Source organism: Mustela erminea, chromosome 12, assembly GCF_009829155.1.
Source record: "Mustela erminea isolate mMusErm1 chromosome 12, mMusErm1.Pri, whole genome shotgun sequence".
Classification (NCBI taxonomy): domain Eukaryota; kingdom Metazoa; phylum Chordata; class Mammalia; order Carnivora; family Mustelidae; genus Mustela; species Mustela erminea.
This window is the reverse complement of record NC_045625.1, coordinates 2,070,508-2,087,349: the sequence shown is the minus strand read 5'-3', so window position 1 is coordinate 2,087,349 and position 16,842 is coordinate 2,070,508. Positions and strand designations below refer to the sequence as shown.

General features: G+C 61.4%; 1 protein-coding gene across 2 annotated transcripts in view; it reads right to left on the bottom strand.

The window, feature by feature from the left end:
- Nucleotides 1–9,549: 9,549 nt before the first annotated feature.
- COL5A1 (collagen type V alpha 1 chain) overlaps nucleotides 9,550–16,842 on the bottom strand; it is a 139,102-nt gene continuing 131,809 nt past the window's right edge. For both annotated transcript variants that reach the window (XM_032306372.1, XM_032306373.1), the window contains exons 65-66: nucleotides 15,643–15,876; nucleotides 9,550–11,821 (exon numbers count right to left, since the gene is read on the bottom strand). In XM_032306372.1, coding sequence (XP_032162263.1) covers nucleotides 11,675–11,821; nucleotides 15,643–15,876 — 381 coding nt within the window. In that variant the 3' untranslated portion in view covers nucleotides 9,550–11,674. The remainder of the gene's footprint in view (nucleotides 11,822–15,642; nucleotides 15,877–16,842) is intronic.

The following is a 16,842-nucleotide window of genomic DNA, read 5'->3' as shown; positions in this document are numbered from 1 at the left end:
TGGTAAGAGGCTTGGAAGTCTGTGTGCCCAGGGCCCTATCCGCTCGCCATTGGCCCCTCATGGGCAGCCCCCTGCAACAGGAATTGGCCAGTCTGGCCTCCCCTCCGGAGGCTTGTGTGCCGGCGGTGGGGGTGGGGGAGGAGGTGTTGCTGAGCGCCCAGACAAAGGACTGACCCTCCCCAGTGGGTGCGTTTTCAAGGTCTCTGTTTGCGTCGTGACGCTTCCGCCCTCATTCACGGACCTGCGTCCCAGGAGACGCACTTCTCGGAAGTGGCGCATCCGGGATCCTGGTTTCCCAGGCGACCCGCCTGTCCAGCTAACATCCAGGGCAACACGGCCGTGCTCGGGCGGCGTGCCCCGGCGCGCGCTTGTCCTGCCTGGTCTTCGCTGGGTCGACCTGGTTTCTCCGCGCTTCACGCTCCCTCTGCCTTGACGTCTGCGCTCTGCCTCTTTGTGTGACAGTCACTGGCCGGGCGGGGACTCGCTCAAGGCCTCTCCATCATCACCGTCCCCCTCGGTGACCCGCGCGCCGGGTCACAATTCACACGCGAACGTCCCACAGTCCTTCCCTTACAGCTGTTATGGGTTTGCAGCTCCGTGCTGTGAGCCCCTGAAAAGCATTTTTCTGATTTGCATCTTGAAAATTCAATTGTCGTTCAACAGCCTCTTCAAAAGGCGGGGGAGTATTTTACACACATTTCCCTTCTCGGCTGCTCTCTCTCGTCTTCGGGATCTGCCTGTCCACTTGGAATCCTGAAGAACTTCGTCCTCGCCTCGGGGAACGTGGGTCTGTGGGCGACACGTCTCCTCTGCTTCCGATGCTCCGGAAGTATCCTTAGTTCAGCGTCACTTATGATCCCAGCTTCGTTAGAGTCTACGTGAAGGATTTCTGCCTCTCGGCACCTCCGGACATGCTTCCGCTGCCCTCTGCCCTCGGCCCTCCTTTGCCAGGAGAAGCCCCCCAGCCCGGTCCCCCAGCCCCGGGCTGCTCTGGCCCCCACCCCATCCCTGCTGCCAGCCTCTCCTGTCCCCTCATCCCCTGCAGTTTCCAGCCGTCGGTCGGCAGGGGAGGGGGATTTTCCTTCTTTTTCCCCATCTTGGGTTCTACGGAGTTCTCCATCTGGAGACTCATGTTATTGCTTGAATGTAGCCGTCTGGGGCTCACATTTCCTCATACATCCTTCCGCCCCGTCCCCCTCCCCACCACGTCTGGCAACAACGAAACGGCTCTCGCAGGTCAGGTGGGTACCTTCCCGGTGATTAAGGTTTTACTCACTTTTTACAAAAACCTTGTCTCCCATGCTTCCGTTTGGGTATTTTCAGAGTTGTGTTGTCCGTTCAATGAATTCTTTTTTAATTTCAGAGATTACAAGTTTTTATTTCTAATATTTACTGTCGGTTCATTTCTTAAAGTTTCCTTGTCTCTTTTGAAAGCCCTCACCTCCTCAGCCATGGCACCCATCTTTTCTCGGATATTATACGACATTAATGTACGTATTTTGCAGCCTGTGTCTGTAAGTTCCAACATCTGAGACACCATTCATTTGTTTCCGTCGACTTTTGCCCTCTTGATCATGGGTCACATTTTCCTTCCTTTGCGTGTCTAGTAAACTTTGATTCTATGCAAGACATTGTGGACACGATGCTGCAGAGACTCAGGGCTCAGGGCTCGTTCTCGGAAGAGAGCTGAGCTTTGTGCTGGTAGCTCTGGGCCTAGGCTTACTAGCGTGGCCCTTTCTGTCCCTGATCCTAAGGGATGACTTCAGTCCTGGGATACCCATCCCAGGGTTGGGTCTCCTGGGGTTTCAACAGAAAGCCTGACATGTCTATCAGATCCACCAAAATGACCACCCTTGAACTCAAGGAGCCTCCGGGCACCGGGGAATGCTGGCATCTCCACTCAGCTGTGTCAGCCTGCCAGCAGCCCCCCAGCAGCCAGCCAAGGACAGGGGAGGCTGGTGTGACGAGCTTTGGGTTCTTCCCCATGTGTCTTCTTGTTTTCAGGATTTTCCCGTTCACCTCCACTGCTCTGTAGCCTACATCTCTGACTCCAAGTCCCCAGCCTGCTGAGTCAGTCTCCTTCTGCTTGAGCAACACCCCTCCGCATCTCGAGGACCAGGGAGGGCCTTCAGGAGAAAGTCGGGGGATGGCACCTGTGTCCCACGTGCCTCCCTTCTCTAGGGCTGACCCTACATCCAGTTCCTGTTTTTTGTCACTCCGCAGTGACTTGAAACAGTTTGTTTTCACCAGTACTCTAGAACTCTCTGTTTCTATTGGCAGAGCGTTAGGACAATGTAAGCTATCTTCAGGTTTCCAGACCCTAGGAGTAGAAGCTCTTCATTCCACAAGGCTGCTCGGCAGAAGTGGCATTTGAGAAGAGAACTGAAAGCCGTGAGTCAGACACGCAGCTTCTCAGGGGGCCGTCTTACAGAAGGGGGACGAGAGCTCGGTAGATCTGAGACAGAGCCAGGAGGCAGGTGTCGGGATAAAGGAGCTCAAAGTGGGGACCAGCATGGGAGGAGCTGACTAATGTGGGAATACTGGTATCCACTCCTGCACTAAATGGGATGATCCTTCAGGTGACTCTGACACAGGCGCAAGAGTGAGAGCCATTGGCCAACACTTTCCAGTGACTTTCAGGACCTGGCCTCTGAGTCCGCAGCCTTTGCTTGAGTATGAAGAAGTCACGGTGTCTCCTTACCCATTACAAGTCCCTCTTCCTTAACTCCAAATCTCTCACCTCACCTCGCCCCTGGAGCCCCAGACATGGAGCCCCAGGTCGACATTCTCTGCTCCACCCATGAGCCTAGATCTGGAGCCCGATGGACAGTCCACTCTATTCCCCACCGATTGTTGCCAGAACCAAAGTCTGGGCCAAGCTGAAAGTTTCACCAGCCTCTGCCTCTAGAGAACATGCCCAGTGGGGTGAGGGTGACCAACGCTCATTTGCAGTCTGTATGGTGTGTCAGGTGTCCCCTAAGTGACTGCCAGGCCATCACAAGGGCCCCGTGGGCAAGACATCAGGAAGCTGAGTCAGAGCCACGAGTTCAGGAATCCCACTGGCCTCGAGGAGCCCGTGCTGGGATTCATGCCTTTCCTGAGTAGACCTGAAGCCCGCAGAACTTGGGGAAGTCAGCATCGTATCTGGTGTCCCATGACTGGGGCTGGGGGGCATTTTGCCTGCAGCCACCTAGCCAACTGGTCCTGGGAAGGCCCTGGAGGAGGAGACACTGCCCAGCAGGAGGGCTTTGACCCAGCCGATGTGGAGGAAGCAGGATCACAAGAGTCACAGCCAATATATCATCCAGACCTGGGCCAAACCCTCTCCTCCATGAAGCCTCTTGATGACGGGTACTTGCGGGAACCCCTCCTCGAAGCGTGTACCCCTACTGACACCTCCCAGGTAGTGGAGCCCCGGAGATGCACAGTGGACACCTGGGCGCCCTGTTGACCCGAAGGCAGGTTTGCAGCCCTTCCGTGCACGCACCCGTGGCATTTGCAGTAGCCCAAGCTGGGGCTGCCCGAGGGCAAATGGACGCCATGACGCCACGCACCCTGAGTGCCCCCCAGGCTGCCTTGGCTGCAGTCATGGGAAATGGAGCTCTCTTCTCCTCGATGGTCAACCACCCCTCCCGTGTTCCCTTCTCCTCCTCTGGGAAATCCACCTCAAGGGATCGGCTCCAGTAGCCAGCCTCCAAGGGCAAGGGGCCCCCTCTACGCACAAGCCCAAACAGTCCTTTCACAGACAGACCAATATCACAGAGGTAAGCACAAGACATTCCGAAGACGTCCTCTGTACCCGTCCAAATTCTGCTCTCCTGTCCCTCCACCTCCTCCAGGGGCTCACACCCGTCCACCGTGGCTCAGCCTGTGGCTTTGGGACCACAGGCTTTGGCACTGACTTGGTCGCCCCCGGCGGTGCTCTGGGGTGCTAGTCCTGAGTCCTCCTCAGATGTCCATGAACTCGTTGTGAGCCAGATGCTCTTGCTTGAACCCCCGAGAGGTGTTTGACCCTTAGAGGCTGCTCAGTGACTGATGTTCGCGGTGTGATGCTCAGCGTCCTGAGACCAGTGGGCAAGTAGCACAGATGGGGTTGGATGGACCCCGGGGACGCAGAGCTCTTACAGGACACTGGTGCTGAGGACCAAGTACAGAGGGTCCTCATGCATGATCTCATTTGACCTGACAGCCTGGTGAAGCACCAGCTACCTCTATGGTACAGATGAGGAAACCAGGCAGCTGACGTCCACTTCTGACCTGTCTCCTTAGGGGCTAAAAAACTAGCCTAAGGTCACAAGGTTGCCGAGGAACACACCCAGCACTTGCATACATGCCTCACGAATGCGACAGCATGCATGCAGACCGCAAGCTGGCCCCAGGGGTCCCCTACCTCCTGGTATCCTCACCCTGGGTAATCCCTCTCCTTAAATGTGGGCTGAACAGAGGACTTGCCTGCAAGTAAGAGAATCTAGCAAAGTTGATGGGATGTCCCTTCCATGACCAGCTTACAACAGATTGTGCTTCCATCTGACTAGAGGACTTCCAACCTTGTTGGTTTGGATGATGTGTTGCCATGGTGGAAAAGCCCCATGCAAGGTGCGAGAGGCTTCCAGCCAACGGCAATGATACCTGAGGCCCTCAGTGCGATGGCCCTCAAGGCAACGACTCTTGCCAATGTCGTGAGCAAGTCCCGCAGGTCTCTCCCTGGTGGGGTCTCTGGGTGAGACACTGGCCAGGGCTGGCACCGTGCCTGCCATTGTGTGAGGCCCCAAAGTGGGGATCCATGTGAGCACAGGCATGTGACCTAATTCGGGTGTGTCGTTTGGAAGCTCTACATTTTGGGGTGATTTTGGTGTAGTAACAAATAATACAAACCCTGGAAGTGGTTTCTTTCCTGTCTCTCCAGAAACTCGAGTCTTCTAATACCCCATGCAGGTGTCCTTCTTGTAGCCCTTCCTCAATTTGAAGCGAATTTGAGAAAATCCCAAAGGGAAAGCCAGCTCCTTGCAACAGAGACCATGTCAGTTCCCAACGAACACCCGTGAGTCGGACTCCTCCCAAACCCACATGACAGCTCTTGTCCGTTCGGGAAGGAAAAACAAAAAAGGCAGGATGTTTTGTGCAAATGTGGCTTTTGTTGAAGTATTTACTCCCAGGAGGTCGCTGGCAAGTGGTATTTTCTTGCTCGGGGCACAAGAGCCCAGTCCAGCTGTTGGAGGGGCTGGAGGGGCAGCTGGCAGGGCAGCGAGTTGGGACAGCAAAGGCGGGTGGGCGGATCTCCCCGTGTGCGGAAGGTGGGCTGCAGGGAGAGGGCCCCTGGCAGCCACGGTTCCTGTTACCTCTTCTGGGGGCCCCTCGGACCATTTCCTCTTCGGTTGAACTTGACCTCATAATAAAATCTCACATGTGAGCTTGTCGGACCCAGGGAGGCGATTCCTTTTCAATGCTCCGGACAGCGTTTGCCGGGTCAGAAGTACCCGACGCTCTGGCAGCCTCCGCGTGCCTTAGGTTTCACACATTCACTCTGTTATCTGTTGCCTACATGTTTGTACCTCCTCCACGTATAGACGCTCTCCATGACTCTCTGTACAGCTCAGACTTTGTTCAGAGTGACGTCTCGGGCCCTGCTGGTTAGCGGTTGGCCTGTGAATCCGTTGCAGGTACAGGCTCAGCCCACTTTGTGCCGTGCAGGGTGTCGTGGGAGTGCTGAGGTGGGGGGGGGTGGCCGAGAGCAGGTGGGGGGGGCAGGCCGGACAGGGGGTTCCACCTGCAGAAGTCTGGGTGGGCGGGAGGAACATGGCTGTATCTGCAGGCCCCCAGCCCCTACCAATCACAGAGACTGTGGGGTTCTAGCCACTCCCATGCCCAGGGTGTCTGCTTTAGAAGGTCTCGGGCTCCACAGAGAATCGGCGCCCTCGGAAGGTGGTACGGGTGACAGGAGTGGACAGGCAGGTTAGGGGAACCACCCGTGAGCAGACCTCAGGGGCCATCACTAGAGGACCACGTTGACCCCGCACTCAGCAGTGGCTGCCTGAGGCCACTTCCTCCCATGAGCATGAGTTGTCCCCTCCCCAATGGGCAATTTGTGAAACCGACGATCTCACCCCTCAGGCATTCAAGGACACAGGCAGCCCACCAGGTTCTGAGGGACCCCTGGTCCCACAGCAGCAGTGACCCTTGTGTCGTATGTCCCATCTTACGCAAGGGCAGATGGAGGCTCCAAGTACTGGGCATTGGTGGTAGCTGACTCTGGGTCACGGGGACAGCTGTCCTCTCTCTGTTCATCCGCCGCACCCATGTCTCCACGTGCAAACGGTGCCCGCACCTGCTCATGGTACCGGGGGTCTGGTCCCCAAGCTGGTGTCCCCCTTGGGCTCCCTGTTCCGCACGGCCCTACCTCTCTCAGCAAGCCCTGCAGACTCCATGTTAGAAATACCCAGGCTGTGACGATTCTCAGCGTGTCCCCGCACGGTCACCTGTCACCTGGGTGACTGCAGATGCTGGCTCTGTCCCAGCATGGCTCCAGGGGGTGAGCAGGCCGAACAGAGGTCCTGCCGCATCACACATCCCGTACATGCCACCCCCCCCCACGCACACACACACACACACACTCACCCCACATGCAGGCACATATTCTCTCTCACTTTATATGGTTTTGTTTATGCTTAGAGCAAAGGGACACCTGGACCCCTTATGCACGTTGCTTGTCCTGGGCCCTTACCCTCCTGACAGGCTGCCCGCTCTTCTGTCTGCTTATGTCTGTTTCCACCCGAGAGAGAGACCCGGGCAGGGGGGCCTCTGCCTCTGCCGCCCCAGAGCCCGACCTGCGGCTGATGGTCACTAAACTGGACGTCCCCCAGACGAATGAAGGAAGGTTTGCAGTAGAACCTCCTGGGGGCGAGGGGAGGAGGCTGGGGCCAGGAAGATGGGGGCGGGGGAAGCCGCTTCCTGCAGATGTCCCTTCCCAGAAGGAAAGGCCCTGAGAGCAGGCGCTGCCAGAGACACGGGGGCTCTCCCCGGGGTGTCTGTCCTTGGGCTCCCAGCCCTCCTGGGCCCCAGCTGCCAGCTTGACTTTGCTGGCAGGTGTGTGCACGCCCATCACATAGGTGACCCACCTATCGTCCGAATGAAGGCACTGCCCCCGGCCCGCTGGGCCCAGCACAGCTCTTGGAGGCCGAGGGCCCCGGCAGTACAGAGGGACCTGCGTCCCGACACCCGGGCCCGGGAGCTCAGCTCTGCAGCCACAGGGGCCTCTTGCCAGGCCCAGGCTCACACCTCCCTCCCCGCTCCGTGCCCCTCCTCCCTCCAACGCGAGGCAGCAGTGCTGGGATAAGGATAAGGGGACAGAGGACACTTTTCAAAATGGGAAAACCTGAAGTGTTTCCAGCTCCAGACTGTGAACAATGACCCGCTGGCTCCTTCCTGGGGAGGACGTTTCCCGTGGCCCTCCGGGAGCACTAACAGGAAAGGTCAGCCGTCACCCAACCCCCGCGGGCCCACGCGCAAACAGGGCTCCCAGCTGAACCCCCCTCCGCAGCGAGGCCGGGCTGGGACACGGTCACTGCCACAAGTTCTCATCTCTCCCGACACCGAAGCGAAGGTCGAGGTCACGTCTCGACTCCCTTCTCCACGGGGCCCTGCCTGGGTGTGGAGGCTGCGGCACCTGGCGAGCTCTTGCTGACGAATTGGCGGGATGGACGGCCGCGCCTGTGTCCAGTCCCGGGGACACCCCTTGCAAGCATCCTGGGCTCTGGGCTCGAGGCCGCGTCCCCACATGCCAGCTCTTCCCCTTAACCCAGCTGAGCGACAGGCGCTGGCGTCCGGCCGGTTTCACGGATGGAGGCAGCCCAGAGATGCCGGGGGCTCTGCAGGACTCGCCCCGGGCAGGCCTCACTCGGGACCGGCTCTCAGCCCCCGCCCGGCCCCCGGCCTCAGTTTGTTACCCTTTGGGGCTGAGAGCAAGGCAGCTGCCTCCGTCACCGCAACCTTGGGTACCCGGGGCAGCCGCTGGGGCCTGCGGGGCTCCGGGAGTCTGAGCCACTGACACCTTCTGGCTAAGGTGGCGTGGTCTCTGGGACAGCTGTCACAAACGGTACCCCGTGTCCTGCCAGCAGCCGCTGCCGGGCCGCCCAGCTCCACGGTGCCCCCCGCATGGCCCGCCAACCCCTCTCCCTCCTGATTCCCCGCCGCAGCCCTCGGGCCTGTCCCACAGCGACGGGGACCGCTCCTCACGTGGTCCTGAGCCACCACAGTCCGCGCCGAGGTGGTCTTTCACACCGCTGATGGCTGAGTTGAGCCTGGCATGTCCCCTGGCACTTCTCAGCGTCCACACTGGTCTGACAAAGGGTGGTCCCCTCCAGCCCTGGAGGCCCTCGGTCCTCACCGGCTCCTTCCAGAACTCGTGTCTGCCCTGAACCACCTTCCTGTGTGGTCAAGAGCGCCCAGCCTGGCCGCCACCCTTCAGGCTCCGGCCACTTCCCTTGGATATTACCTGCCGGCCGGTCGCCACAGGGGTGAAGAGTGGTCGGAGCCGCCCCTGCCGCCAGCCGCCCCGTGGCTCTGCAAGACGAGCTTCTGGCTCTTGGGCCCATTTCCATCACGCTCAGGATGGCTGGCAGGTCCGGAGCCCGAGCGGGCAGCAAGCCACCTGGGGCCTTGTGTCTGAGTCTCAGAGGCCCGCGAACTTGCGTGTGGACTGAGGGGACACTGCCGGTGCTGCTGGTGCCAGGACCACACTCGGAGGCCTGCGGGCCAGGCTCCGGCGGAGCAGCAAACACTCCTGGGTACTGGGCTTGAAGCAGCGAACACGTCTCTCACTCCGTGGCAGATTCCTCACGGGCGAGCCGAGGACCCCCTCCAGGGCTACTGGGGACGCGGCTGCTCTGGGGATCAAGGCCGATGGCACGTGAGAGGGAGCCCCAGCTATGGCCTGGGGGAGCCGGGGTCAGGAGCAGCTGTGGGGGTCGGCGGCCGCACGAGCCCCACGGGCTCAGGGGGCATCCGGAGGTGCAGCCGGACGGTGCCGCGGGGAGGCTCGGAGACATGCGCCAGGGCCCCTGATGAGGGGGAGGTCGGCACGCGGCCAAGGCCTGGACCCCCGAGCTGGCGCCCGGCCACATCCTGCCAGCCCCCCAGGAACGGCTCCGTCCCCCGTCCTGCTCGCGGGGGATGCACCGTCTCGGCGGCACCGCACTCCCTCTGCGGCCACCAGCTCCACACGGCGAGCGGTTCCACGCAGGGGGAAGCGCCGCTCACCGGGAAGACGGCCCCTCGCATCTGCGCACGGTGCAAACGGGGAGCTCACTCACTGAGCGAGCCCTTCAAGGACTCTGCGTCACACAGGTTCATCGGCGGTGAAAGGCCCTTTCCTGGGCATCACAGACAGGACTCGCGAACGTGCCTGTGGGCTTCTCCAGCAAGGGGCAGGTCGCACCTGATGTGTTTTTAAGGGCCCGAAGGCCTAGACCCTTCGCTGTAGGTCTTCTGTTGGGGGGTTTTCCCCCTTCCCGTCGGAGAGGAGGCGGCACAAGAACCACACCGGAGAGCGTCTGCAAACGTAAGAAGTCCTTTATTGCAATATACCATGGCAAGGTGGCCTCGGGAGAAGGGGACGCGTCTGACTCCTGTAGAATGACAACAACTTTGAAGGGGCCACGAGGATGAGGACAGCGCAAGGGGGGGCTTGGGGGGGATCACATGACCTAGACGAGGCCCACGGGGCACCGCGGGGCCGTCCTCGGATATGGCTTCGCTTTGGAAGAGACAAATGTGAGAGTCATTGGCACGTGTCAGCCTCCTGGGCTCGGGACAGCCTCGGAGCCAGACTTCTCTTTGGCGATAGCAAGACTCCACGTCCGCGGGGATGCAGGAAATACTAGCGGGTGTTCGTGACGCCCGGCGCGGGGGCTCTGCTGTGGTTTCCCCAGGGGGAAGGGCGGCCCAGCGGGCAGAGGACAGCACCAGAACCGCGGGTCACAGCGGCTCCCAAGGGGGCCGAGCAGAGCCCGAGGACCCTGCCCGCTCCCCCCAGCACGGAAGGAAAGGGCGTTGCTTTTCACAGTGAGGGGCAGCCCTTCCTGGCCGGTCCCTTGGGCCCTCCGTCCGCAGAAGGTGGCCGCTCGGCCCTCGCTTGCGAAGCAGCCCCCCCAGCCCCGAGCTGCCGGCCGGCTGACGCTGGTCCCCAGGATGCGGGTGGAAATCCCGACCGCTCACGTGGGGGAGCAGCCCCCGCCGGCAGCCCCAGGGAGACCCCCGAGTTCATTGCACATCTCCCCGTCTGCACACGCAGCTTCAGCTCAGTTCTGAGCACAAACAGAAATTAGCACCAAACGTTCGGCGAAACCGAAGACGACCTCCTCGTCGGCCGCCGCGGATAGCGCCGGCGGCATCTTCGACCACGGGTGTGTTTTCTCCAATCACAGAAGCACAACGTAAGGCTCGCCACGGGCCTCGCCGCGGTCTCAGGGCGCAGAAGCACGTGGGCCAGCGGGAAGGACGTGGCGAGCGCCCGCCCTTCCGTCCTCGGCAGGGACCCATGCCCCGTGCAGGCCGAGACCGGGGCCAAGAGAGGCGGGAGGAGGAGGCACGGCCAGCTGACCCCAGGGTCCCCTTTCAAGGAGATCTCAAAACAGATAGCACCACAAAGGAAAAGGGTAACAGTGAGCACCAGTTTTCATTTAATTATCATCTACAGAATGTGGTTTCCCCACTCGGGGACACTCTCCCATCCGGCTCCGCGGGGAGAAAAACGGGGGAAGGAAGAATTAAAATTAATTTACGCCCGCGATTTAATCTAAGTGCATGTAGGAAAGGCAAAGCATCAAGTTCTTTTTGTTTTTTTTTCCTCTCCATTTAAAAAAAAAAAATCCAGAGCTCATCAAAAAATCATCTGGAAAGGGGTCCGGGCACCCACTGTTCCAACAGCAGCGCGGCCTCCTGCCGCCCGGGCGGACCCCGCCTTATTGCACGTTCCTGGAAGGTGGGGACGGAGCTGCCCCTTCCTCACCGGAACTGGACGCCCACCCCCTCCCCACCCTCCCCGTGGGACTGAAGCCGGGCTGACATGCGTGATTGAAAGTCGGGGACCCTGAACACGTATGACAATACAATACAAATATTTACTTAAAACTCACAAAGACGAAAGCACCTTTAATCCATCGGAAAGGCACGTGCAGAATGACATTTGGCCCAGGAACGGACCGTGTAGCTGAGAACAGAGGCTCTGGCTGGAAGGGGTGACCTTTGCGAGGCTTGCCTCTGAGTATTTTTTGAAGGTCAGGGGAAATACACATCTTCAAGTTGAATTTAAAAAATAATAGTGATCTCCAAATCCCGCAGCCCTATGCCCCGGCCCGGCGGCCTCTCTGTGCAGACAGATCGGCCGGCGCGGCAGCCGCAAGAGTGGCCTCGTCGTCCCTGTGGCGTGCGGTGGGGACAGAACGGGGCTGACGCGGCGGTGGGGCCCGCTGGCTGCGGGCTGTCTAGGTCATGTGATTCAGCTCCGGGTTGGGGACTCGGCTCTTTCCCTTTGCTCTCTGTGGCCTTGGGGTCTGGCTCGATGCGGAGCCGGGCGCAGACGAGGTCGGGGAGGGACGAGGGGCCTTCACTGTCCAGGACGCCCGCAGACGGCGCGCTGAGGTCACGAGGTTGCTCTTGGGGGCCGGGCTCGTGGCTCCTAGCCCAGGAAGCAAGCCGGCCCCACTTCAAATCCAAATTTCTGTGACGCTTCACCGAAGTCATTGAACATGATGTCCACGATGGGTATCTGCTCTACCTTGGGCGTGTCGATCTCCAGAACAGTCTTCTGATACCCTTTCCTCGTCTAGGAAGCAGAAGAGAGGCCCGTGTCAGTAAGGGGGGTGGGGAGTGGGGGTGGGGCCACCTCGCGGGGCTGAGCCTGCCCCGTCTGCATTCTCCTGGGCTCCCACGCACATGCGCCCATGGCCAGCCGCTGAGAAAGCGGGTTTGCTCCATTGGTCCGGGCAGGCGGAGGGAGAGAGACGTGCCTGACCGGGACAGGCGGCGCCACGCCCTGCCCCACCCAACATCCCATTCAGCCCTCCCCGCAGTCCCAGACCCACGCCCGCCCCTGCCAGCTGGGACACCCCATGGTAACCCTGCCGGGACCAGCTGCAGAGAGCACAGTTCCGCCGGAACACACCCGAGCCCCCGCTCCTTGTTCAAGACGAAGAGTTCTAAGACAGGGACGGCAGATTGCTGGCCCTGCCCTTGGCGATCTCACCCAGAAGCAGGAGGACTCCACACTCGCAAGTGTGAGAAGCGGAGGGAACCTGACCCACTCCCCGGTCTACCGGAGTACTGGGTAAACAGGCACAGAGGGCCAGGGATGGCAGGTGTGCTGCAGTGAGCCCCTTGCTCAGACGGTCTGTTTTACCTCCGTGAGTGTCTCAAGTCACCCTTAGCTCCACCTCGCCACGGCCTCCAGAGAGGCTCAGAGGATCATGGTGGAGCCCGGACACGACCGCCACAGAACCGGGCAGCCTCCCCTGCCCAGCAGCACCCTCAGGAGAGCAGGTGTACCGCTGCTTTCTGGGGCAGGACCGTGGCCTGGATCACAGCCATGCCTGGGCTCGGGCTCGGGCTCCTGGCCAGCAGCACTGGCTTCTTTGGACCCCACGGTGGAGAAGAAGGAGCTGGGTCCTTCCAGCTCTGAGCAAGGTGGGGCCATTGGGGCTGCCCTCCGATCTTTGTCCTTTTGGAAGGATGGAAGCTCCCCCAGGCGGGGGCTGTGCAGCTGTGTCTGGAGGCATTTGGGGTTGTCAGAGCCAGCTGGGGGACTGAGCTCTGGGGGGTCGAGGCCACAGACGCTGCTCAACACCCTACGATGCAGACAGAGCCCCCAGCCCAACTCCACACACCCCGAAGACGCATCTGGCCCCAAAGGCCGAGGAGCCCTGGTCTGGAGTCACGTCTCCTCTGTCCAACTCAAGGCGCAGAAGCAGGAATGAGAGGCAGACATGATAGGCAAGAGGGTTTGGGCTCCATGCCCAGAAGATCTTCCTGATGCTGAAACTTTGAAGCCATGGCCAGGACTGCTCCAGGTGGTAGGGAGCTCTTGGTCAAGGGAGGCATTCAAGGACCAGCTATGCCTGAAATGGACTATGGTGGGAAGGGGGCAGGCATTGGGAGACTGCATTCTGCCACATCCTAAGGGCCTTGGGCAGCCCACTGGACCTCTCCCGAACTCGGATTTTGCTTCTGCGGTTGAAGAGGAGACCCAACCTGCAGCTCTTCCCCAGAACCTGCAGTGACCCTAAAGGCGCTGGGAGCATGGAGGCTAGCGTTCTGCCAGCACACCAGGCCACCGGGAGACAGGGCCAGAGACAGAGACAGGAGGGGGCTCTGAGCTGGGCAGCATCGCTGGGAACCCCGGGGGCTCCGGGATTTGCTTTTGCGATGAGCAGGAGAGGGGGCATCAGGAGAAAAAGGGATGGGGGCGCCAGGCTCCCCCCGGGGAGCTCCTTGGGGCGCCGGGTGTGTGCGAGCTGGAGCACGGAGCCAGGGGCAGCCGGCCCTTTCCCTGCTGAGGCATTTCCCAGCACCCCTCGCAGGGAAGGCCCCCTTCTTCTGGAGAACCCGCCTGCTTGCTTCACCAGGAGCCGGGTACTGGCCTCACCCGAGTGTCTCCCTCCTGCCTCAGGAGCCAGGATGCTCCGAGCCACGCTCGAGGCCCCAGGGTCCTGCCTCTCCTCTGGAGGCAGAGACTCAGGGAAAATTCTACTTGCTGCCTCACGACCTTCTCAGCACAGCTTGGGGCGTGTGTCAGAAGCACGAGCAGATGCTGGGGGCGGAGGCCCCTCCCCCATGTGTCTGGACCCCTTGCTGGGGATCCACTCGGCTGCTTCAAACAGGGATGAGTCCTGCTCATTCCACAGTCAGACCCAAGGACTGACCCCCACAAACCCCAGGATGCAGGGGAGCAGGGAGGAGGGGCAGGGGGCCACAGGGAACCCTGCGCTCTGGGCAGCCATCATTCCTGAGGTGGCCTTGGGGTAGGGAGCAGGAACAGTGCTCCCCGGGGCTGGAGGGGGCTGCCCAGTCCAAGGGCCCCGGCCAGGGCAGGACGCAAGTGGTGAGCCTGGGCTCCTCCCTTGGCCGCTACTGGGCAGCTTTGTGCGCTCCCGGTTCTGCGGGACCCAGAAGCCCAGCAGAGCCGTCCATGACACTCCGGCCTGGCCAGACAGGACCGGACAGCCTCAGCAGACATTAGGGAAAACCGTCACCTCTCATGCACGCGGGTCCGGGAGCAGCAGGGAGCACTGACCCCGAGGCAGGAGCACCGGCTTCCCGCAAGCCCAGGGTGGCCGCTCAGGGCTCGGGGACGCCTCTGCCTGGCCTGGGACAGACACACTGGGACCAGCTCTGAGAGACACTCTAGCTGCTCTGTTCAAAAAGTGAGGGGGGCTGGGGCGCCTGGGGGGCTCAGTGGGTTAAAGCCTCTGCCTTTGGCTCAGGTCGTGATCTCAGGGTCCTGGGATCGAGTCCCGCATGGGGCTCTCTGCTCAGCAGGGAATCTGCTTCCCCCTCTCTCTCTGCCTCTCAGCCTACTTGTGATCTCTGTCTGTCAAATAAATAAATAAAAATCTAAAAAAAATTTTAAAAAAGGTTAAAAAAAAAAAAGGTGAGGTGGGAGACTAGGGTGGGAACTCCGGGCCCGCGAGCAGACGTCTCAGAGGACCTGGTCCCCCCGGAAACGCGCGGGAAGGACGCGGTCTGGAGCGGTGCTGAGTGTCCACGAGAGCCTCCGGGCCACAGGGGGAGGGCGCGGCACCTTCCAGGGATGGACCGTGTGCCAGCTGGAGGGAGGCCCTGCGAGGCGCCGGCCCTGGACACAGAGTGGGGCTGGAGCCCATGCTAGCCCTGTCCCTACGGGAGCTGGCCTGGCCACCACGGACAGAACCTCTGAGTCCAGAACCGGAGGACGGACGTTGAGGCGGGACAGAAAGACTCGCAGACACACACACGGCAACTGCCACCTCCAGCCTCTCAAAGGCCGCACGAGGGACATGCCTGAGGGTTTCCAGGGGACCGGACCCCCCTGGTTCACAGTTGCATCCTAAACACCTCCCAGGACACGAGGACGACGCAGCTCCGACCCCCCGGGTTGGCAGCAGAGCCCCCCACCCCGGAGGCACAGAGCCGAGGAACTGGCCCTCAGTGGAGACCCTGGCCTAGCTCTGGGAGGCTACAGGTGGAGTGCACAGGAGGGCAAGCATCCCGGGGCCCGAGGTGTGAACGCAGCCCCGGCACCGACAGGCTGTGCGGGCTGAGCAAACCTCCAGTCAGGCCAGCAAGCGGAACGGCCCTTCCTGGGGGGCGCACGGGGCCAGGGCACAGCCCAGCACAGCCACGCGAGCTCGGGGGCCGGTGCCAGCCCTGAACCCGCAGGCACCGCCCAGCACAGTGTGTGTCCTGGCCGCTCCCGGGAAGGCCCTGAGGAGAGACTCTCTAATCCAGGCCAGACGGACACGGGTCCCACACCACAGCCGGCCGGGGCCATGGACCCGGCTCCCCCGCCTTCCTGTCCGGGCTCCGCTTTCCCAGGCCCGCACGCTCGCCTGACAGATGAAGGCAGACGCCCCGCGGCGGCCCCCGCCCCCTGCCGCCGTGGGCGACACTCACAGCACAGCCGTCCACCAGGGCGCGAATGTAGGGGCTGTTGTCGTAGGACATCTCCTCGTCGTTGGAGCCCAGGAAGCGCATGGCCTTGTCGTAGCTGCCCGTGGTGGCATCCTGCCAGGCCACCGACTGGTAGCAGTTGTAGGTGACGTTCTGGTTGGCCGAAGCGCTGAGCAGCCGCAGGAAGGTCATCTGCACCACGCCCACGGGGTTGCCCTCGGCGTCCACGTAGGAGAGCTGGGGGGACAGGAGGGGCGGCGCTCAGCAGTGAGGGGACGGGGCCTTCCTCGCAGCCCGGCCTTCACGATCTCCGTCCGCGTGCTGTCTCCTCTGGAACGTGGGCCATGCGGCGGGCACCGCCCTGGGAATGCGCCACACGCCCAGTCCCCGAGGCCAGAACACACTGGCTCTCTCGGGGGCTCCCCGAAACGGAGCAGAACGCACCGCATTTCTTTTTGAGACGTACACAACCCACCTGCCCTCCTGGCCTGGCTGGACCCTACTCGTCCAGGGCTCAGATCATGCACCTTCTCCAGGAAGCCTGCCTGGGGCACGTGCCCTTCCCCACCCTGGCCTGGCTCACTCTCTGGTTTCCCTCCTGGGCTGCAGCCCTCCCCAGACCGTGAGCAACCTGGGGGCAGAGACTCGCCCTTGAGTTCCTGTCACCATGCCCAGAGGCCGGCTAAAGGAAGGATCTCTTGAGATTATGGTAATAGATGAAAAACATTGGTAAGTGCCTGGCCAGGAAGCCGTGGGCAGTGCAGACAGAGAGGGCGGGGGGCCTCGGGGGTAACTCGGGCCGGCTAGGAGAACGCATGGGGTGCTGAGACGTCCCGGCAGCAAGAGGGGCCTGAGCCATTTGGCCACAAGCTGGAGGGTAGAGTAACCGGGCGCCCTCCTGCAAGGACAGGGGAGCCCCAAGACGGTACACAGGAAAGGCCGCTCCTGCCTCTCCGGGGCACAGAACCCAGAGGAAAGCAGAGCAGGTCTTCCTGGCCTGGGTGCAGGGACTCAGCGGTGCCCAGGCCAAGCAGGGGCAGCGGGGGGCACTCTGGGGACAAGACTCCCTAACAGCAAGCCCAGAGCAGGGCATTAGGAAGTGACAGTCCCATTCTCAAGGGCTTTCTCCGGCGTCACGGGCTCCCCACAAACAGGTCCTGAGATCCGGGGACACAGGGAGGGCTCAGGGTGTCCCCAGAGGTG